Genomic DNA, 16651 nt, shown 5'->3' with positions numbered 1-16651 from the left:
CTGCTGGTAGTCAAACACTGTAAATAAGACTTGTGATTTTTAGAGATCGTTATGCTAATTATCCTATAAATCTGAGTTGTATGCCAAACTGTTTAAGCCATTTAAGATCATACTGTTTCTTTTTTGCATGTTGCAAATTAGACAGTTCATGGTTATTTCTTAGATATGTTGATCATAAAGGGTATCTAACAGATTTTCCAGTACTTAGCTGTACCACTTGCTTCTTTCTCTTTTCTTCTTGTCTATGATGTATAATTAATCATAGATTACTTCATTTTGTTTCATTTCATTTACAACATTTATGAGCTTCACTTTGTCGGTATGAAATGCTTGTCCCCTTCTTTCCTTTCCAAAGTGGCGTAATTAGTGTTAGCATCTTTTTTAACAGGCTACATAAAGTTTAGTGGCTGGATTAAATCAAGTCATTAACATAATGTGCTATACAATTTGCCCCTATCTCTTTTCGTTTCCAGTACATCAAAGTGCCACAGAGTGCCAGTGTAATTGGGCCTTGCTAGCTTGTCAGGTTCAGTCAGGCTGATGGCTGCTGCTTTTACTAAAAAGCTTCCAGGCATGATAATTAATAGAGAAAAGAAGTCTGAGAAATGTAAAAGTTTGGACAGTTCTCTATGAATATTTCATACATTTGAATAATCAGAAGTTAACATTATCAATTTGATGTATAATACATTGATTAAAAGCCTTGTTTCAGATCCTCAAAATAGACATCAAAACTGGGAATTTGCATTTTCTTCGGCATGGTCTTTATATTTAAAAAAAAAAATATTAAAATCTTTTCCATCTCCTCCTTCCTTTCACCCTCATGTCTACACTTTATCCTTATAGGACATAATACAGCGTTCAATTATCACAATAAAATTTACTGCTGTCAGCCTCCAAGTTGTCTTAAATTGTGCCCATAGGGCAATTACTGGCACTGGCACAAACAATTTATTTGGTGGAGGTCCTGTTTTTTTCTATAGGTGTGTTTACGTCTCTCTTTTTGTTGCAGGTGCTGTGAGTGCATTATCTTGCACCAATAGCAGTTTATTAAAAACTGTCATTATCAGTTTCTGTAAATTAAGATCTCAGAGTCTAATTAATTTTGACATGAAAATCTCTCTTAAACACCTTTAAAAAGCAATACCAATTCCTTGTGATTCTGCTGGTCAATGAAACATGTTTATGCATAGGTGGGAAGATGTAAAGCATAAAGCTTATGTATAGCAACGCAATAAATACTTTTCCTTTTATTATGTCTTTTTTGTACAATTACTTGAATAGTGCACTTCCTCATATGACATATTTGCATTCATTGAAAAACGAGAAAATCATTTGGACATTGTATTGCAATGTTAAATTCTGACTGACTTGATTTCTCTTTACATCTATTTTCTGCAAGACTTGAGTACCTTTGGTGTACTTCAGGGAGATTTCGCAGTGCTCAATGCTTTTCTTAAACTAGCTTGTTCTGTGAATATCTAATCTGAATTTAGAGAAGTAAAATTTTAGGATTTTAGTATTATCCTGTGTTGCTGAGTTGGCCTGATTGAATTGTGCCAGAAGTACTAATCCTTTGTATTCTCTTAGTCTTGTCTGGCTCTAACCTTGGCTCCTTTGTGGTTTTCCTCTATAAGAAATTGGGGAAGTGCTGCACCAGCATATTTAATGAAACAAATAAGATTCATGAAACAGAACTGTCTTATTGGAGTAAGATAAAAGTAACTTATTAAAGCTTTTAGAGTCAGTATTTTCAAAGACTACTGATGGATCTAAGATTGAAAAGGAGCATTTGCCATTCTTCATCTTTAAGGTGATTGTTTGCTATTGTGGTCACTACTAGACAGAAACTAAAGCAAAAGAGAGAAAATTTGAAGAATCCAGGAAGGACTTAAGTTGTCTTTTGCCACTGATAAAGTTTGAGATGGCAGCAGTTTGAATAGGCAGTACACTGAAATGATGGATTTACAACTTCTAGCACTTGTCAAATATTCTTTGAAGTAATAATTACAAGCGTGTACTACAAGTCATTCTTCTTGATAGAAGAACTGAAAGAAGAGGGGAAAATAATGCCAAAAACCCCTCAAACACCAGCTTTTAAAATGATTCAAAACAACAGAATCTTAAGTCATTAAGTAAGCAATTACTTTTTAGGTAACAACTTAATATGCTGACTAATGAGTTTTAAAGCAGAAAGTCAGATTTAAGGCTGAGTGCATAAACCCATAGAAAAAGTATCAACAGGAGCCATTTTTAACCTAGCTGGTAATATATTTTTGGTTATGAATATGAATGCGCCTCAGTTGCTTACTCTGATATATTTATCAGAGCTCATTGACATGGAAGTAACTTATGGTGACTTTACAAGTAGAAAGGAGTATTTTTCTAACTGGAGGTCTAAAAAGCAAAGGATGGCATTTGAAACTAAATTTGAGTTTTAGCTGCGATATATGTCATCAAGCATAATTTTTTTCACACTGTGGGTAATATGAGAAAGAATCAAATTCCATTCATTTTTGCATGTCTATATTATCCTCAAACAATACTATAATGGTGGGGGAGAACACAGGATCAAATGTTAAGTACTAAAGATCTAAATAAAAAGAACAGGTGTGTTTCAACTGTGCAATTTGATGGGGTTTTTTTCGCTACAGATGCACTCGTAAGAAATGAAAATGCCATACTGATACTTATGCTTTCTTCCCATAGTAAGGGTTTGGTTTTTTCTAAATGGATTAACTTTCAAATACAGTTTTTTAAATTTTATTTTTGTAAATCAAACCAGAAGTCTATGATGTACATATAGAAAAATACATGCATAGATATATACAAAAGCAGAAATCCTATTATATTTGTTTAGTTTTTTACGTAATACTGCTACTTATTTCATCTTATTTTTGTATCTTAAATATTGATGTGTATTAGCATAACAAAAATGTTCAGAGTAAGACCTCTTTATCGAGAAATTATTTTTTATGCTTATTTAAGGATCATACTTCTGTTGAAATGAAAGGCAATTTAAAGTTTACAGAGCTTTTGAATTAATTGTGTGACTAGTTGGTACTGATGTAGCTAACTGGCTTTGAGAATTGATAAAGTTTGTATTTGTTTTTTATTTTATCTAGTGGTATAATCAATGGTGAGTATTTAAACACTAAAAAGAAATTAATACTCCTCTTTGAGACAGTCTGCAGTAGAGAGGGGTGTAGCTTAGTTCAGGACTGTAACAATATCGCTTATGTAGCCTTCCCCACTTCTTGGGGAGAAAATAAAACTCAGAGTTGAGGAAGTTTGTGTCTCACCAGTCAAATAGCTCCAGATATATCTGCTTTTTGTATTTATCCATCCCTAGAAACAGTTTATCTTTAAAAGCTCTTAGCTGAGGCAGTGCTACAGGCAAGTTGCAAAACCAAATCTTTAAAAACAGTTCAGCTTCAGGAGAAACACTGAACAACTTTATGTTTATTCTTCAGAAAGGTTGGGGAAGGCAAGCCATTTGAAGGGTAGAAAATATATTATTCAAGTCATTAAAAGTTATATTATGAGCAAAGTGCAAATGTGACTCTTCAGATATATAGTTGAGTCTCATAGTGAGAAAGGTTCACATCCCTCACATTCAGTGTTTTCTAATATGCTTGGTGTTTTATACTGAATTAGAAAATGTCTTTTGTGGAAAAAAAAAATCAATGCGTTGATGGATATGTTACAGTTTTGCATAGTAGATGCAATATCTAATTATTGAATTGTCTCAAGCTGCAGCAAGTAGTTCATGCCTTTGAAGTTATTAAAGATGAATTCATGCTCTGCAAATGGTGAATTTGGACTTTGCAGTAGATAAAATGGCACCAACCAGGGACATACTCATTGTCACTGTTGTGGTTTGAGCTCACAGGGCAACTGAGCACCACACAGCCGCTTACTCCTCCCTTCCCCCTCCCAGCACTGAGAAGGGGAAAATAAGCAAAGGCGCTGCTGACTCTATGCTTCCCCACCAGTGCTGAGAAAGAGGGAAGCAAAAGACCCAGAAACTTGAGGTGAGGACAAGGAGGGATGATCTCATCCATTAAGGTGCAGGCAAAAGATAGACTCGTTAGGGGAAGAAAAAAGGAACATTAAGTTAATACAGACATTAACAACAACAACATGTAACAGATAGAGTAGGACCATAAGAAGCATTATCACATCCTGAAAACACCTTCCCTCACCCATCCCTTCTTCCCGGGCTCAGCTTTGTTCCCCATATCTCTTAACTCCTTTCCCCAAGCGTCACAGGGGGCAGGGAATGGGGGTTGTGGTCAGTCCTGCCGCTTCTTTCCCCTCGGGGTGGGGGAAAACTTCTGGCATTCCTCCCCTGTTCAAGCACAGTCCCCCTCTCACAGGAGTCAGTCCTCCACAAACCAACTCCAACATGAGTCACGCCCACGGGCATGTGGGTCACCCCCACGTGTTGCAATCCTCCCAGCGCTGAACTACAACAGTGGGGTCTTCTTCCCATGGGGTCCTGGCCTCCTTTGGATGCAGTTACCTGGGCCGGTGTGGGGTTCTCCACAGGCCACAAATCGGTATCTGCTTCACCACAGACCCCCGTGGGTGGGGGGCGGCCCTGCTGTCTCACCGTGGGATACAGGGGAGTCTCTGCTCTGGCCCACCTCCCCCCTTCTCCTTCTTTCTTCCCCTAACCTTGGTGTTCACACAGATGTTCTCCTTGCAACTCCTCCTGGCAGCTCCCACCACTCCTCCCAGGTTTCCCTTCTTAAATACGTTATTGCAGAAGTGCAGCTACTTGGCTCAGCCTTGGTGCAAAGGCGGGTCTGACTTGGAGCCGGGGGAGCTTTGAGAAGCTTCTCACAGGGGGCCACTGCTGTAGCTACCAAAAAACCCCCACCACTCACCCAAACAAGTTTTTTGTTCAGTGTGTTTAGACAGAGTTGAAGGGATTGCATTGAACCTTATTATGGTGCTAACCTTGTGTCATTGCATTCTCCTCCTACCACATGGCAAAAACAATGATGCTGGGGGAAGATTATATGTGCCCTCACCTCCTTCACAGTAAATCCGACTCCAAAAGAGCTATTGAACAAGGAGAGATCTCTTTGCCCCAGGTCTTAAGGAGAGTCTAAAGTGCGTGCACTTTTGTAAGTCCCATCCATTTGGAGAAGGAACAGGGAGCATTTCTGTATCCCTCTATTCTCACATCTACACCATTGTGGGGAAAATCTAAAAACAGAAGATGTTGTTTCTAACATGAAGAGTCACTGCATACAGTTAAGGACTATAATATTTTTTTATAATATGTATTTTTATGTGTATATGTAAGATGTGTCTGAACAGTTACATTAGATTGAGATTCCTGCAATAGCATTCCTTTGCAGTTCTCTTCTGACATTAATAGGATGATCACAGGAATTTGGCACTTGATAGAGGAAGAAGATAATTTCTCATTCAATGAATATATTTGTCAATCAAGTAATATTGCTAGTAATCGACATATTGATAGCAAATGGATAATTGTGATTATTGAACAATATAGTTTATCTGATGGTCTCTGCTAGAAATAGAAGGGAACAAGTGAGTAAGTAGATTGTGGAAATAAATACATAAAATATTAAGGAGTAAAGCATAAATATTTTTGAGCATTGGTAAAGATAGGATTCAAGTTGATTTTAAGGTTAAGTTTAATTTATTTTGAGTTTTTCAAGGGCAATATATTAGTTAAAACTGTGGATGTAAAAAATAGGAACGTTGTTTACATTGTTCCTATAAGCAAGGCATTTTCAATGCTGCTGTTCTGTGCAGAAAGCACAATTTTTTTTGTGTAAAACACTTAATTCGGTGGGATACTATTGTGGACCATTTGAGTCAATTGAAATTTCATTATTCACATCCACATCTTAGCATTTTATTGTGACCAAAAAGGAAACTGAAATATAGAATTACAGATTCTTGAAGACAGAAGTCAAGACTTCTTATGGAATTAAAAAAGGGTTTTTTAATCGCAGAAATCAGAAAGATGAGAAAAGTTATTTTGAGACTTCAAATTCTGATGTAACGTCCAATGCATTTAGTGCTTAACCTAATCCTAAAGCTTGTTAAAGGAGTTCAGTGATTCTTCCAAATCTCTGGGTAGTGTTAATTATAAAGAGTCAATATTAAATGGTAAAGAAAGGATCTTGACATAGACTGAGTATCTTGCCCATGTTTTGTTTTCCTCACTTGAAATAAAAGCACTGAACTGGTTTCTCAGAGACAATCTTAAAAAGCTTTTAGTATTCTTTATTTAAATACTTGTGTCCAGTCTCTCTGTTAGAGGAAATTTCATATTTTGTTTCAACTACTAAATGTAAAGACTAATTTTATTCCCATCAAAGTAGAATGATTTGTGGGAAGTAATTGATCATGCCAAACTATCCATTTTTCATTTGAATAACGTCTAATAAATGAGACCAAGGCTTAAAAAAACCAACTTAGGAAAATAGTTAATAACATACTTCACTCTGCATCATAGAAATATAAATGGCTGTTTAAAAATTAATTTCTATCATATATTGGATGCTACATATATTTTCAGCGTGGCTACATAATACGAGCGGTTTTGTATTGGTAGTGAAATACGACATGCTAGCTATGCTGTTCTTAAGCAGTTCTATATTTTTTTATTTGTAAATATCTTTTTTTAATCAGCTTGTGTTCTCCTTTGTATATATGGAATTCATGTTTAATATTAATAAAACCAAGCCTTAAAATATTCTTGACTGTTAAGCTCTAAAGTAATTTATTATTTTTTCTTGCAATTTTCTAATTGTATGAAATTTGCTTCCTTATACGTTAGAAAGCAGAAGACCTGGATTTACCCTGCTGTCCTTGAAAAATTGTAATATTCTTTGCCTACAGTATGCAATTACAACTGTTAAATATGTCAAACAAATTTTAAGATATGTAAAAGGAATACTTTATAATACAGGATATTGTATTTGGACCTGATTCATAAACTACTGTCTGTGTACAAACTAGTCTGACATAGCTGCTAAATACTTCGGGGCGAACAAAACCACTCAGCATATCACTTTAAATACAGATGCTAATACATCTGTTCAATGCAAGAAGAAAAGAGTTGTTTCTGAAGTAAAATTAGACAATAGAGCCAATTTCATTTTTTATGCATGTGAATGTAGAGTGCTTGAGGTTATTAGTTGAAACTGAGTAACCTTTCCAGGCTTTCATCTCTTTCTTTTCAAATTTGAATATGAAAAGCATATTCAAGTCAAAGACCATCACTTTAATGACATTTGGCAGTCATTTGATTTATTAGATTTTAGAAAAAAAAATTTCCTTTAAATATTTCATCATTCTATGCTAATCCCAGTAATATTGCCAGCTGAAGCCGTGTACCTGTATTAGTGGAGACAGAATGGTGTGGAATTTTCTCTGTCATCCTAGTAAAATTTCCATGAATCTACTGAATAATAAAACAACCTTATTGAAATATTCAGATTTGGGTTTTTAGTTAAAGTGTCTTAGGATACATAATAAAAGGAAATGTCTTTTGAAAGGAGGGGGTAAAATTACTTCATCAAATATTGAAAGGGCTTGACAGCAAGGGAAATTGTTCTGTATAATGGATATTTTTACAATAGGATACACCTGCTTTTCAGTTTGATTAATTATATAATTTGCTTGGAAAAAATATAAGCTATCTCCATAATAAATTAGAACATTGACTTGCAGTTCTAACACTGAATCTAGAAAGCTAATCTTTTTTGTATAATTTATTACTTAGTGATTTAAGTTTACAATCAAAAATTGTCGAAATATTTCCATATAGGTGAAATATTTTTAATAAAGTTATGAACTTGAAAAGAAAGGAAAGAAGTAAAAAAAAAATATATTTTTTAGATTCCTGAACTCCAGCGTGTTCTGTTTGCTCTTTGAATGCTCACCTATGTAGTCCAGTTTTGAAAGTATAGTGGATTTTCTTTCTTTGAATTACAGAGTTACCTAGGGAAATATTTGTGATTCTTTCTGTGGAGTCTGACATTCCTACTTAAATACGTAAACCTTATTAAAATTTATCTGTACACAAATAATACAGACTCTGCCGAACAGTATGAAACAATTTCATATAAGCAACAGAAAAATGTAATTTTAGTTAGAGATAATAAGAATAGGCTCTGGTGAAGAACAATTGGGATATTACTTTTATTATCAGATTATTAATTTTAATTTTTAAATGTATATTTGATTTAACTAGAAAAGTTCAGTATACGAAGTTGAATTCCATATAAATACGTTACTTTGCATGCCTAACTACTTTGTGACTTGATGGATTTTTACTGAACTTCTTGTAGTATAGTCTGCAGTAGGCACTGAGTAACAATTCTCTTTCATTTGGAAAGCTTTGGTACCTAATATTACTGAGAGTATTTCAAGCAGCTATAGGATCAAGATACAAATGACTTTGCTGTGTAGCTAAAAATAATGGCAACTGAAATTTGAGGTTCAGATATGATTTGTACATGAAGATAACCTTAACCTAATCTCCTCCAGCAGAGTACGACTATTGCAAAAATATTTTCAACACTGAATGTAAATCAGCATCTGTTGCATCAATCTTCTCAGCTAGAGACCCTGGGGCTTTAGAATCTCATTGTGTCTATGTCAAAATCAATCAATCAGTGTTAATCATACAAAATAGCCAATGATTTACATGTATGTTAGTTTTGTGAAACACTTCAAGAAACACAAAATAATTTGTATTATGTGTTTGCTTTGTATTTAAATAGGCAACTGAAAAAATCCGGATTGAAATTATATCACTTGGTCTTACTGAGTCACGAATTGCATCAGATGAAACAATAGAGCAGCTGTTTGTAGAATGGAGATTATACAATTTTCTTGCAGAGGAGACCCCACTGTCACTTCCAAAACCAACAAGTGGTCAGAGGATTTACTATAACTATAGCAATGGTAAGTATGGCGTACTCCTGAGCAGGCTTGTTTCTTCTATTAAATTCTCTCTTATGAAAATACCTGCTAATAAAGCCTTCTTCCTCTACATATTATAGTTGCATTTGTCTCTGTACCGATTGTCTATTTCCCAAGTTTTTGGGGAAATATTAGAGGTGGTTTTTAAATGAGGTACGGATGCAATTATCAAGTAGGAAATTAATTATTGAAGTAGGCTTGCGCATGAAATAGTAACATTACAATATATTTAAATATGCTGCTAGCACATAAATTTTAAAATTAGGCTATACATAACTAAAATTTATGTATTCCTTTTAAAAGAACACGATGAACTGATTTCTCTATCAGTACATGATGATACAGGAAAAGAAAAACATTCCATGTAACCATGTACAACTAAAATACAGTTGAAAAGAGAAGACATGTAATTGGACTTGATCATCACTTGGGAATACTCTGTGTTTCTTGAATAAGAACTTTTTGAAATAGGGAATTATTCAGCCATATTTAATACTAATACTTTGTTATTTACTTCATAATACTTAATCGTGCATGTTCCATATGCTCTTCTCTAATAAATGAACATTTGAAAATATTTGATGTCAATACACAATGTGATGTACACTAATAGCATACACAGATCTATTGTAATAATTGATAAATCTCTTGTTAATTATTTTCCCAGCTATTCCATAGTATTTCAATTATTCATTAACTTTTTTTTTCTGTTAAGGTCTTATTTCATTTAAGATTCAGTCTGAGTGCTTTATGTTGTCTTGAACTTTAAGTATTGCATTTTTAGCTGAGAGTATCGTGGAGCAGGTGAATCAGTTTGTTATTTGCGACACACCATTAATCCAGGCATTCAAATTAAGCATTCTTTTAAAAATAATTTTGTAATAGTGGCTTTGCAAAAGTGGTGTCACAGTCAGATCTTTAAAATTGCTACCATCTAGAAACCTGATTTTAGAAGATTTGCCAAAGAATTTACTCACTTATATCCTCCTAATACTTACAAACTATTGGATTACCCCATAGCTGAAGACTGAAATCCCTCGTAGATGTCCCATCAACCATCGCTGTAGTGGTACTGCCCATTTGAGAGAGAATATAGACGACAGGACAGGGCACAATGTGTTAACTTCTGTGACTCTGAGAAAGGCAGTAATCTTTGTAAGGCTTTAGGGAAAAAAAAAAAAACAAAACACCACAAAAATTAGTAGCACTTCAAACTCTCATTCACTCAGGCTTTCTTCCATTCAAACAAATGAGATTTCTGGCATATACTAAATGTGGTATCAGATAAGTAAGAACTCTTTTTACGAGCTGAACAATATTCATCTTGCTAGCTGCTGTAAACACTTTTCCAGATGTTCTAGATAGGCAATCAAAAATGAAGTAAATTTTTTAAAACCTCATTGAAATAACACCACAAGCCAATAAAAGCTATTTAACACTTCTAATTTCTCTTCCTTCTTGAATTCTCGTTGCTTTGCACATAAGAAGCATTCAGAAGGCTATAAAAATTCTTACACAATATTCTGATTCCTGTGTATATTGGGTATGGTCTAAGCATATTAGTTTTTTAAGTATTGACTCTGCAAAGTTAAACTAGCAAAATGCAGCAAAGTTGTGACGAATACAGAATGAAATTTCAGACTCTTAAGACAGTTATGAAACTTAACTGTATTTCGAGCGGTGATATTTGAAAATAGTATCATGATTTGTAGAGACTGTTATCCATAAGGCTGTCCAGTGTGGTATTGCTGTATCATATTATTTCTGCTAGTCAAAACCTGGCTTCATGACTTTGATTTTTCTGTTTGCTGCTTCAGTATCAAATATAGAACTGTTTTAAAATATCCTAACGAATCAATATCAAAAGGTGGTTTTGGTCTAAATTGCTTCAGGACTGTATTCTGCAGCATAATACTAATATGGTTGTTATTTGCAGCGTTTTGCTTAGATAATTGGTCATCTAATTACTACTCAAGATTAGCTTTGCATGTAGAGGGAAAAAAGCCTAATGAATCTGCTTTTTGATAATGTCAGTTGGAAAGCCAGTCAGTTAATAGTAATGAAATCTGCACGTGTGTTTGCTATAGCTTTACTGCATCTCTTAGTCATGTCTAATTAGATTTGAATGTGTTGAATATTTGAGGTAAATTGAATATTTTCTTTAATAAAATGAGATTTGCATGGGTAGAAAGAAATTTACTCTGAGCTTAGAGGGAAACTAATAGTCCTGTAGATTTTTGCATGGAGAACATCAGGGTAAGTCCATAAGTAATCTAAAAAAATCATTAGTTCTTATAAATTAAACATTTTATATTTTTTATGACTGGAACAGTTTGACTGTTTTAAAAACATCTTAACTGATACAGAAGGGTCCATGAGATTTTTGCTTAAAAAACATTTGAAGTTTTTCTATAACTTCACTTAACTTTGCACATCCTTCACTGTCATTGCTTGACACGTAAGATAACAGAAGATTAATGGAATCTTGCTGAAAAACAATATAGTAGAACTCCATTGATCTGGACATACAAAATCCTATGTATTTCCCTTTTCACAAGTGGTTAGAGCATTTAACTTGACATTAATTGTTTATTTTGACTATGACTTTTTGACTAGGAATAGTTAGAAGACCATTTTCTTTCTTGCACGCTCCTGGAACAGAAACTTGAATGGGAGGTTTATACACTCTAGGGTTATACTACGTAACTCTTGATTTGCCATGACATTAAGTGTTTACATCTACTGATGGCCATACTGACTGAGGAGAGGAGCTGTTGTGTTCATTGGTGGTAGAAAGAATATCCAAGAATGCTTCCAAACAGTACAGTCCCATAAATTCAAAGAAGAGTGGAACTTGCCAAATTGTGCTTATACAATGATTTTGTCCTGTAATTTGGTAGAAAGGAAGGATTCTGATTTTTTGATGGGGTTTGTTTTGGTATGGTTTGGTTTTGATGTCAGGGCGTGTTACAGATCATAGTAAGCAATGAATTCATGTTTGAACTTTTTAATGCAGTGTTCTGGTTTCATCTGGCAACCATACCATACCAGGACATGTAGTTTAAAATTTGTGTGCCAGAAATTATTTATTTCCAGTCCTGTCACAATATATGCTTTTAAGTGAACGTAATGGCAGTTTCACTGTCAGAAAAACATAGGGAAACATGTTTCTCCAAGCAAACAAAGCCCAGTTTCTCTCATATATAAATGCATCTATTGATATTTGACTCTTAATTTCAGTAAAATAAATATTTTTCCTGTCAGGGCCACAATTACTTAAGTTACAAAACTGAGGCTAGTTCATAAATGTTAACAAAAAGCGTTCATATTTTATTAAATATGAAGATTTAACTATGAAAATGCTGAGATGGCAAGAAAATTACTAGAAAGATTGGTAGACGGTCTGAAATGTGTCCTTATCACTGTATACAGTGGTTCTAGAGAACAGACAGCAGTAGTAGAGAAAGATTTACAAATTTTTGCCAATATTTTATACGACATTTAATCAGAAAACTTTCTCTCTTGAGTGAACAGGTGGTTATTTGAACAACTTGAAGTACAAGTGTAAGTAGACCAAAGAAAGGGGAGGTGGGGGAAAGATGATGGGGTTTATTTTTTATTAAAAATAAACTTCTGAAGATCCATATTCTAAAAGGTAGATTCCTCAGTATAACTCTAATGAAAATGTTAAGGCCTTGCATCAGAAAACATTGTTATACTTCCTTGTGTTTATTCCTTTTCTCCATTAAAGCTCATCACTGTGAGGCATTTTTAATTCATCACTGTGGTGAAACTCTGCTTCATCACATAGTCATTTCATTTTGTTAGAAAGTGAACTCTGAAAAGAAAAAAATATGCTTTAACAGAACCAGCTATGTTAATGTTTGGAATTGCAGTGATTTTTATCAAGGTTCCAGGGTCACTGTAATCTTCAGGTTTTAGTGCTTCTTTAGGACAAACTTTAAAATTATCATTTTAGATGCAAGCTGTCACAAGTTAATTTGAATTATTTTTGCAATTAATTGGATAGAAATACAAGATGTTCTGTGCCTTGGAGCAATGTTATAATTCTAAGTTCAGGCAGTGCTAAGGGGTGATATGAAAGCATGTTATTCATCAGGATCTAAAAATACTTTTTCACTATGGTTAATCATTTTCCTCAGACTTGAATGGAGTTCTTGTGCTGAATTTTCCATTTAGTGAAATTAATTCGAACTCGAGGTTGGTAAATAATTTCCATTTAAAATTGTTTAAATACAGAATTAGTAAACTTAGGAAATTCCATTTGGGATGCTTATGGGAAAGGGAAGAATCTGTTGATGTGGCAGCTCCTTTGAAGTTCTTTGGCTGTCCATCTGTCTCCCTGCTGCCTCCCCATCACTTCCTGTGGTGGCCTCGGGAGCACTTGGCCATGAGAGTAGCACATGTGGAAAGTCATCCACATGCCCAAAAGAATAGCAGATGGCAGTAACATCTTCTTTTAACCTGTCTAAGAAAGTAAGACTATCGTTGGTGGAAACTAAGGATTCCAAGACAGAGCACAATGCTCTTCTTTCTGTTAGTAGGGAAAAAGGCATTGAAGTGCTGATTCTTTTGAATGATTCAGATACCAATTGTACTGGCTGTTTTCTAAAAGTAATTTCTAATAGTGATTCTGCTGGCCAGGTAAGAGCTGAGGAACAGTTTTGGAAAAAAAAACTGGAGAACCAGTACCTCTGGAAGGTATGCTTCCTAGAAGGACTTCTATAGGCATATATATATCCCTCAATAAATCCCTCTGCCAGGAATTGATTTGAGCCTGCTTATCTCTCTTTCATACTCCTGTATTCCAATACTCTGTGCTCCTTGGTAGAATTGGTAATTTCTGTTTATACAAATAAGTTTATTTTGGATAGTAGAAGGCATTGTGAAATACATTAAATACTTCTGTCAGCACATAGGAAAAGGAAACCTTAATGTGATGTGGAGAGTGAAAAAGAGGTTTTTTGAGTACAGTGGCAGAGTAACTAGAAGAGAGTGAATATTAAAGATGTTGGAATTTAAAGACAGACAAATTTCTAGCTCCTCCTCCTGCCCTCAAAAACAAATGAAAAATGTTCCTAAGAGCTATGTTTGTTTCTCTGAGGGTTATATTCATTCTAGTTCTGTCTTAGAGAAATATTTTTCAGCTGCATTTTTTACTTGAGAAAAAAAAAAAAATTCCTTTTAACAAGGTTTTGCAATTTTCTCATCCTGAATTTTCATAATCTTTCACAGTAGTTTACTGATACTTATAGGCTGATACCATTTGCAAGAAAGCAGCTACTTTCTTAACATAAGGTGCCCAAAAACTTATTAAAGAATATCCTAAAATCCTGTTTCTCATTCTTTTATTGTTTTTTCCAAACCAAGGCTATTTTTCATCGTAGGTCATATTAATGGTGCAAAAATTAAAAGCTGGTCCTTGTGTTTGTATTTTAAATTAAAACAATAAAAGGCTTTCAGAGCACTCACACTCCCCAGGCTGTGGATTTTGTCCAGTCCATTGGTCTAGATGTTTCTCTTACTGAAATATTGTGGCAGGAAAGGAGGATTAAATTACTGAGGCTGTCAAAAAGGACAAGCACTCTGCCATACGTTATCATTATCACTAGCTTCCTCAGTGGAAGAAAATGCAGTAAATCACTTCAAATACAAAGCAATAAAGACCACTGGCTTTTAAAATCATGACTGCTATTGCCATTAACAGAAAATGACAGCTATGTGGCATGCTTAGATGCTGCTTGTATCTTTTTTGACAGTGTGCATATAAACCTGCCAGTGACACGCCATTAGATCACATGACCTTTCAAATTTGATTCTAACATTGTTGCTTTTCCATAGGAAAGACAAGGGAAAGAAATGTTTGTTTTCCTTTGTTCTTTTCTTCATTCTCATTCTTCTAAAAGATGAAAAACAATTGATAACTAATTATATTAATTTCAATTTGCTTTGCAGTGATACATGTGGATAAGGCAAATAATGATGCAAGAAGAGAGTATCTCAAGTCTATCCTTCTAAGGCCAGACCTGCATACTGACAGGTACTTATTAGTGATGAAAAACTCTATCAAACGTCTTCATAAATAATGTTTAGGGTTTGCCTTGTTTGACTTGATTGAGGAAGTGTCCCTGAGAAGTTAATACTTAACTAACTAGAGAAAATTTTGTGTCATCTAGAAATGCTACCTACATTCTGATGTGGCAATTGGTTTACATTTCTTCCCTGAGTAGGTTTGTGCAGCATGGAATATTGCAACATCTCTTAATGTTTTTTTAGTGCTGGGTTTTGGTTTTTTTAATAACTGTTTTGCAAAAGAGAGATTCTGTCATCAGCATTCTATCAATAATGAATTTGAAAAGCCCATATCTGCCTGATAGTAGAGTAATACATCTGTTGCTTTCTGAATTCAGAGTACTAAAAGGGGTGTAAGAGCTTCAGAAAGTGTTCCCTGGCCCTAGAATTCCAAAACCATATATACACACACATAGATGTAGCAGGCAGCTATTATATGAATACATGAGAGAAAGTATAAATTAGTCTTGTCCAAGCTCATAATAGTAATTTTTTTCTTATTCAAATTTTTGACTGAGAGAGCATGCACATTACTTAGAGAGAATCAATGACATCCTTTGATTGCTTCCTCTTGAAGGTCAATCTTCATTAAAATGTAACAACTATTAATTTAAAGATGCATTTAATTTGCAGAAGAATAGAATACCTGCTGATTGTACCTGAAGTGTAGAAGTTACTTGTAAATCTTTTAAATACGTATTTATTCACAAATCACAGATTCACTCTGCAGCAAGAGAGTGAATGATCTCTCTTCATTCCATTTCCCTTCTAAAGCTGATTTTCATGTCTTGGCCAGAGAACAGGTTTTACTGGAATGGAGCATGGAACACCATGAAATGATTACTTGTTGGGATGGAAATATCATACCAAAACATTCTTAGGTTTGGAGATTTAAAAAAAGAAAAAAAAAAAAAAAGTCTTCACTTAATAAGCAAGCAGAAGACTTTTTTTTACCATATAGATTAGGAGAGTGGGTAAACATGTTCTTCTAAGAATTTAACAACACCGAGGACAAAATATTCTTTGACGGATAATTCAGCAAAGGAAAATAGCCAGTCTGTGGGTTGCAATTTCACCTACAAGTACTTAGATATCTATACTAAATATTTAAAAAAACTAAGGTAAAAATAAGGTAAAATAACAGCAGTGAACTTTTTCCCACAACACAAGTATTCATCTTACATGTGCCATCATGGTACTGTCCTCTGTTAGGAGGTAGGTTGTTTCCTGCATTTATCGGTGTGTCTAGTTTGGTCTGTGGTGAAATTTCAATTCTGCGTTGACTAAAGAGCAAGGCAGGAAGTTCATCAGTAGTCCTGTTCCCCACTTTATCCTATCAAGAGGACCACCAAGAAACAAAATTTATGGAAAGATTCTGCCTATACACCAAATGTTTTCAACTCTATGCATTTTAAACCTGGCCTAGTTATATCTTCAACACATGTTTTCTATCACAAGCCTTACAAACTAATATCAGAGCTTTTTCAGCTGAAACAGGAACTGAACTAAACTAATCCTTTAAAGCTCAGGAAACCAAATTATCAAGGATATAAATATCATTGAAAATTGACTGCAC

General features: G+C 34.4%; 1 protein-coding gene across 12 annotated transcripts in view; it reads left to right on the top strand.

Moving 5' to 3' along the window:
* RPGRIP1L (RPGRIP1 like) overlaps positions 1–16651 on the top strand; it is an 80927-nt gene that overhangs the window by 53166 nt on the left and 11110 nt on the right. For all 12 annotated transcript variants that reach the window (XM_074839982.1, XM_074839983.1, XM_074839979.1 and 9 more), the window contains 2 exons: positions 8781–8964; positions 14959–15043. In XM_074839982.1, the coding sequence (XP_074696083.1) occupies positions 8781–8964; positions 14959–15043 (269 nt within the window). The remainder of the gene's footprint in view (positions 1–8780; positions 8965–14958; positions 15044–16651) is intronic.

This window comes from Strix aluco, chromosome 14, assembly GCF_031877795.1.
Source record: "Strix aluco isolate bStrAlu1 chromosome 14, bStrAlu1.hap1, whole genome shotgun sequence".
Taxonomy (NCBI): Eukaryota; Metazoa; Chordata; class Aves; order Strigiformes; family Strigidae; genus Strix; species Strix aluco.
The sequence above is the reverse complement of the archived record's forward strand: the minus strand, read 5'-3'. Positions and strand labels throughout refer to the sequence as shown.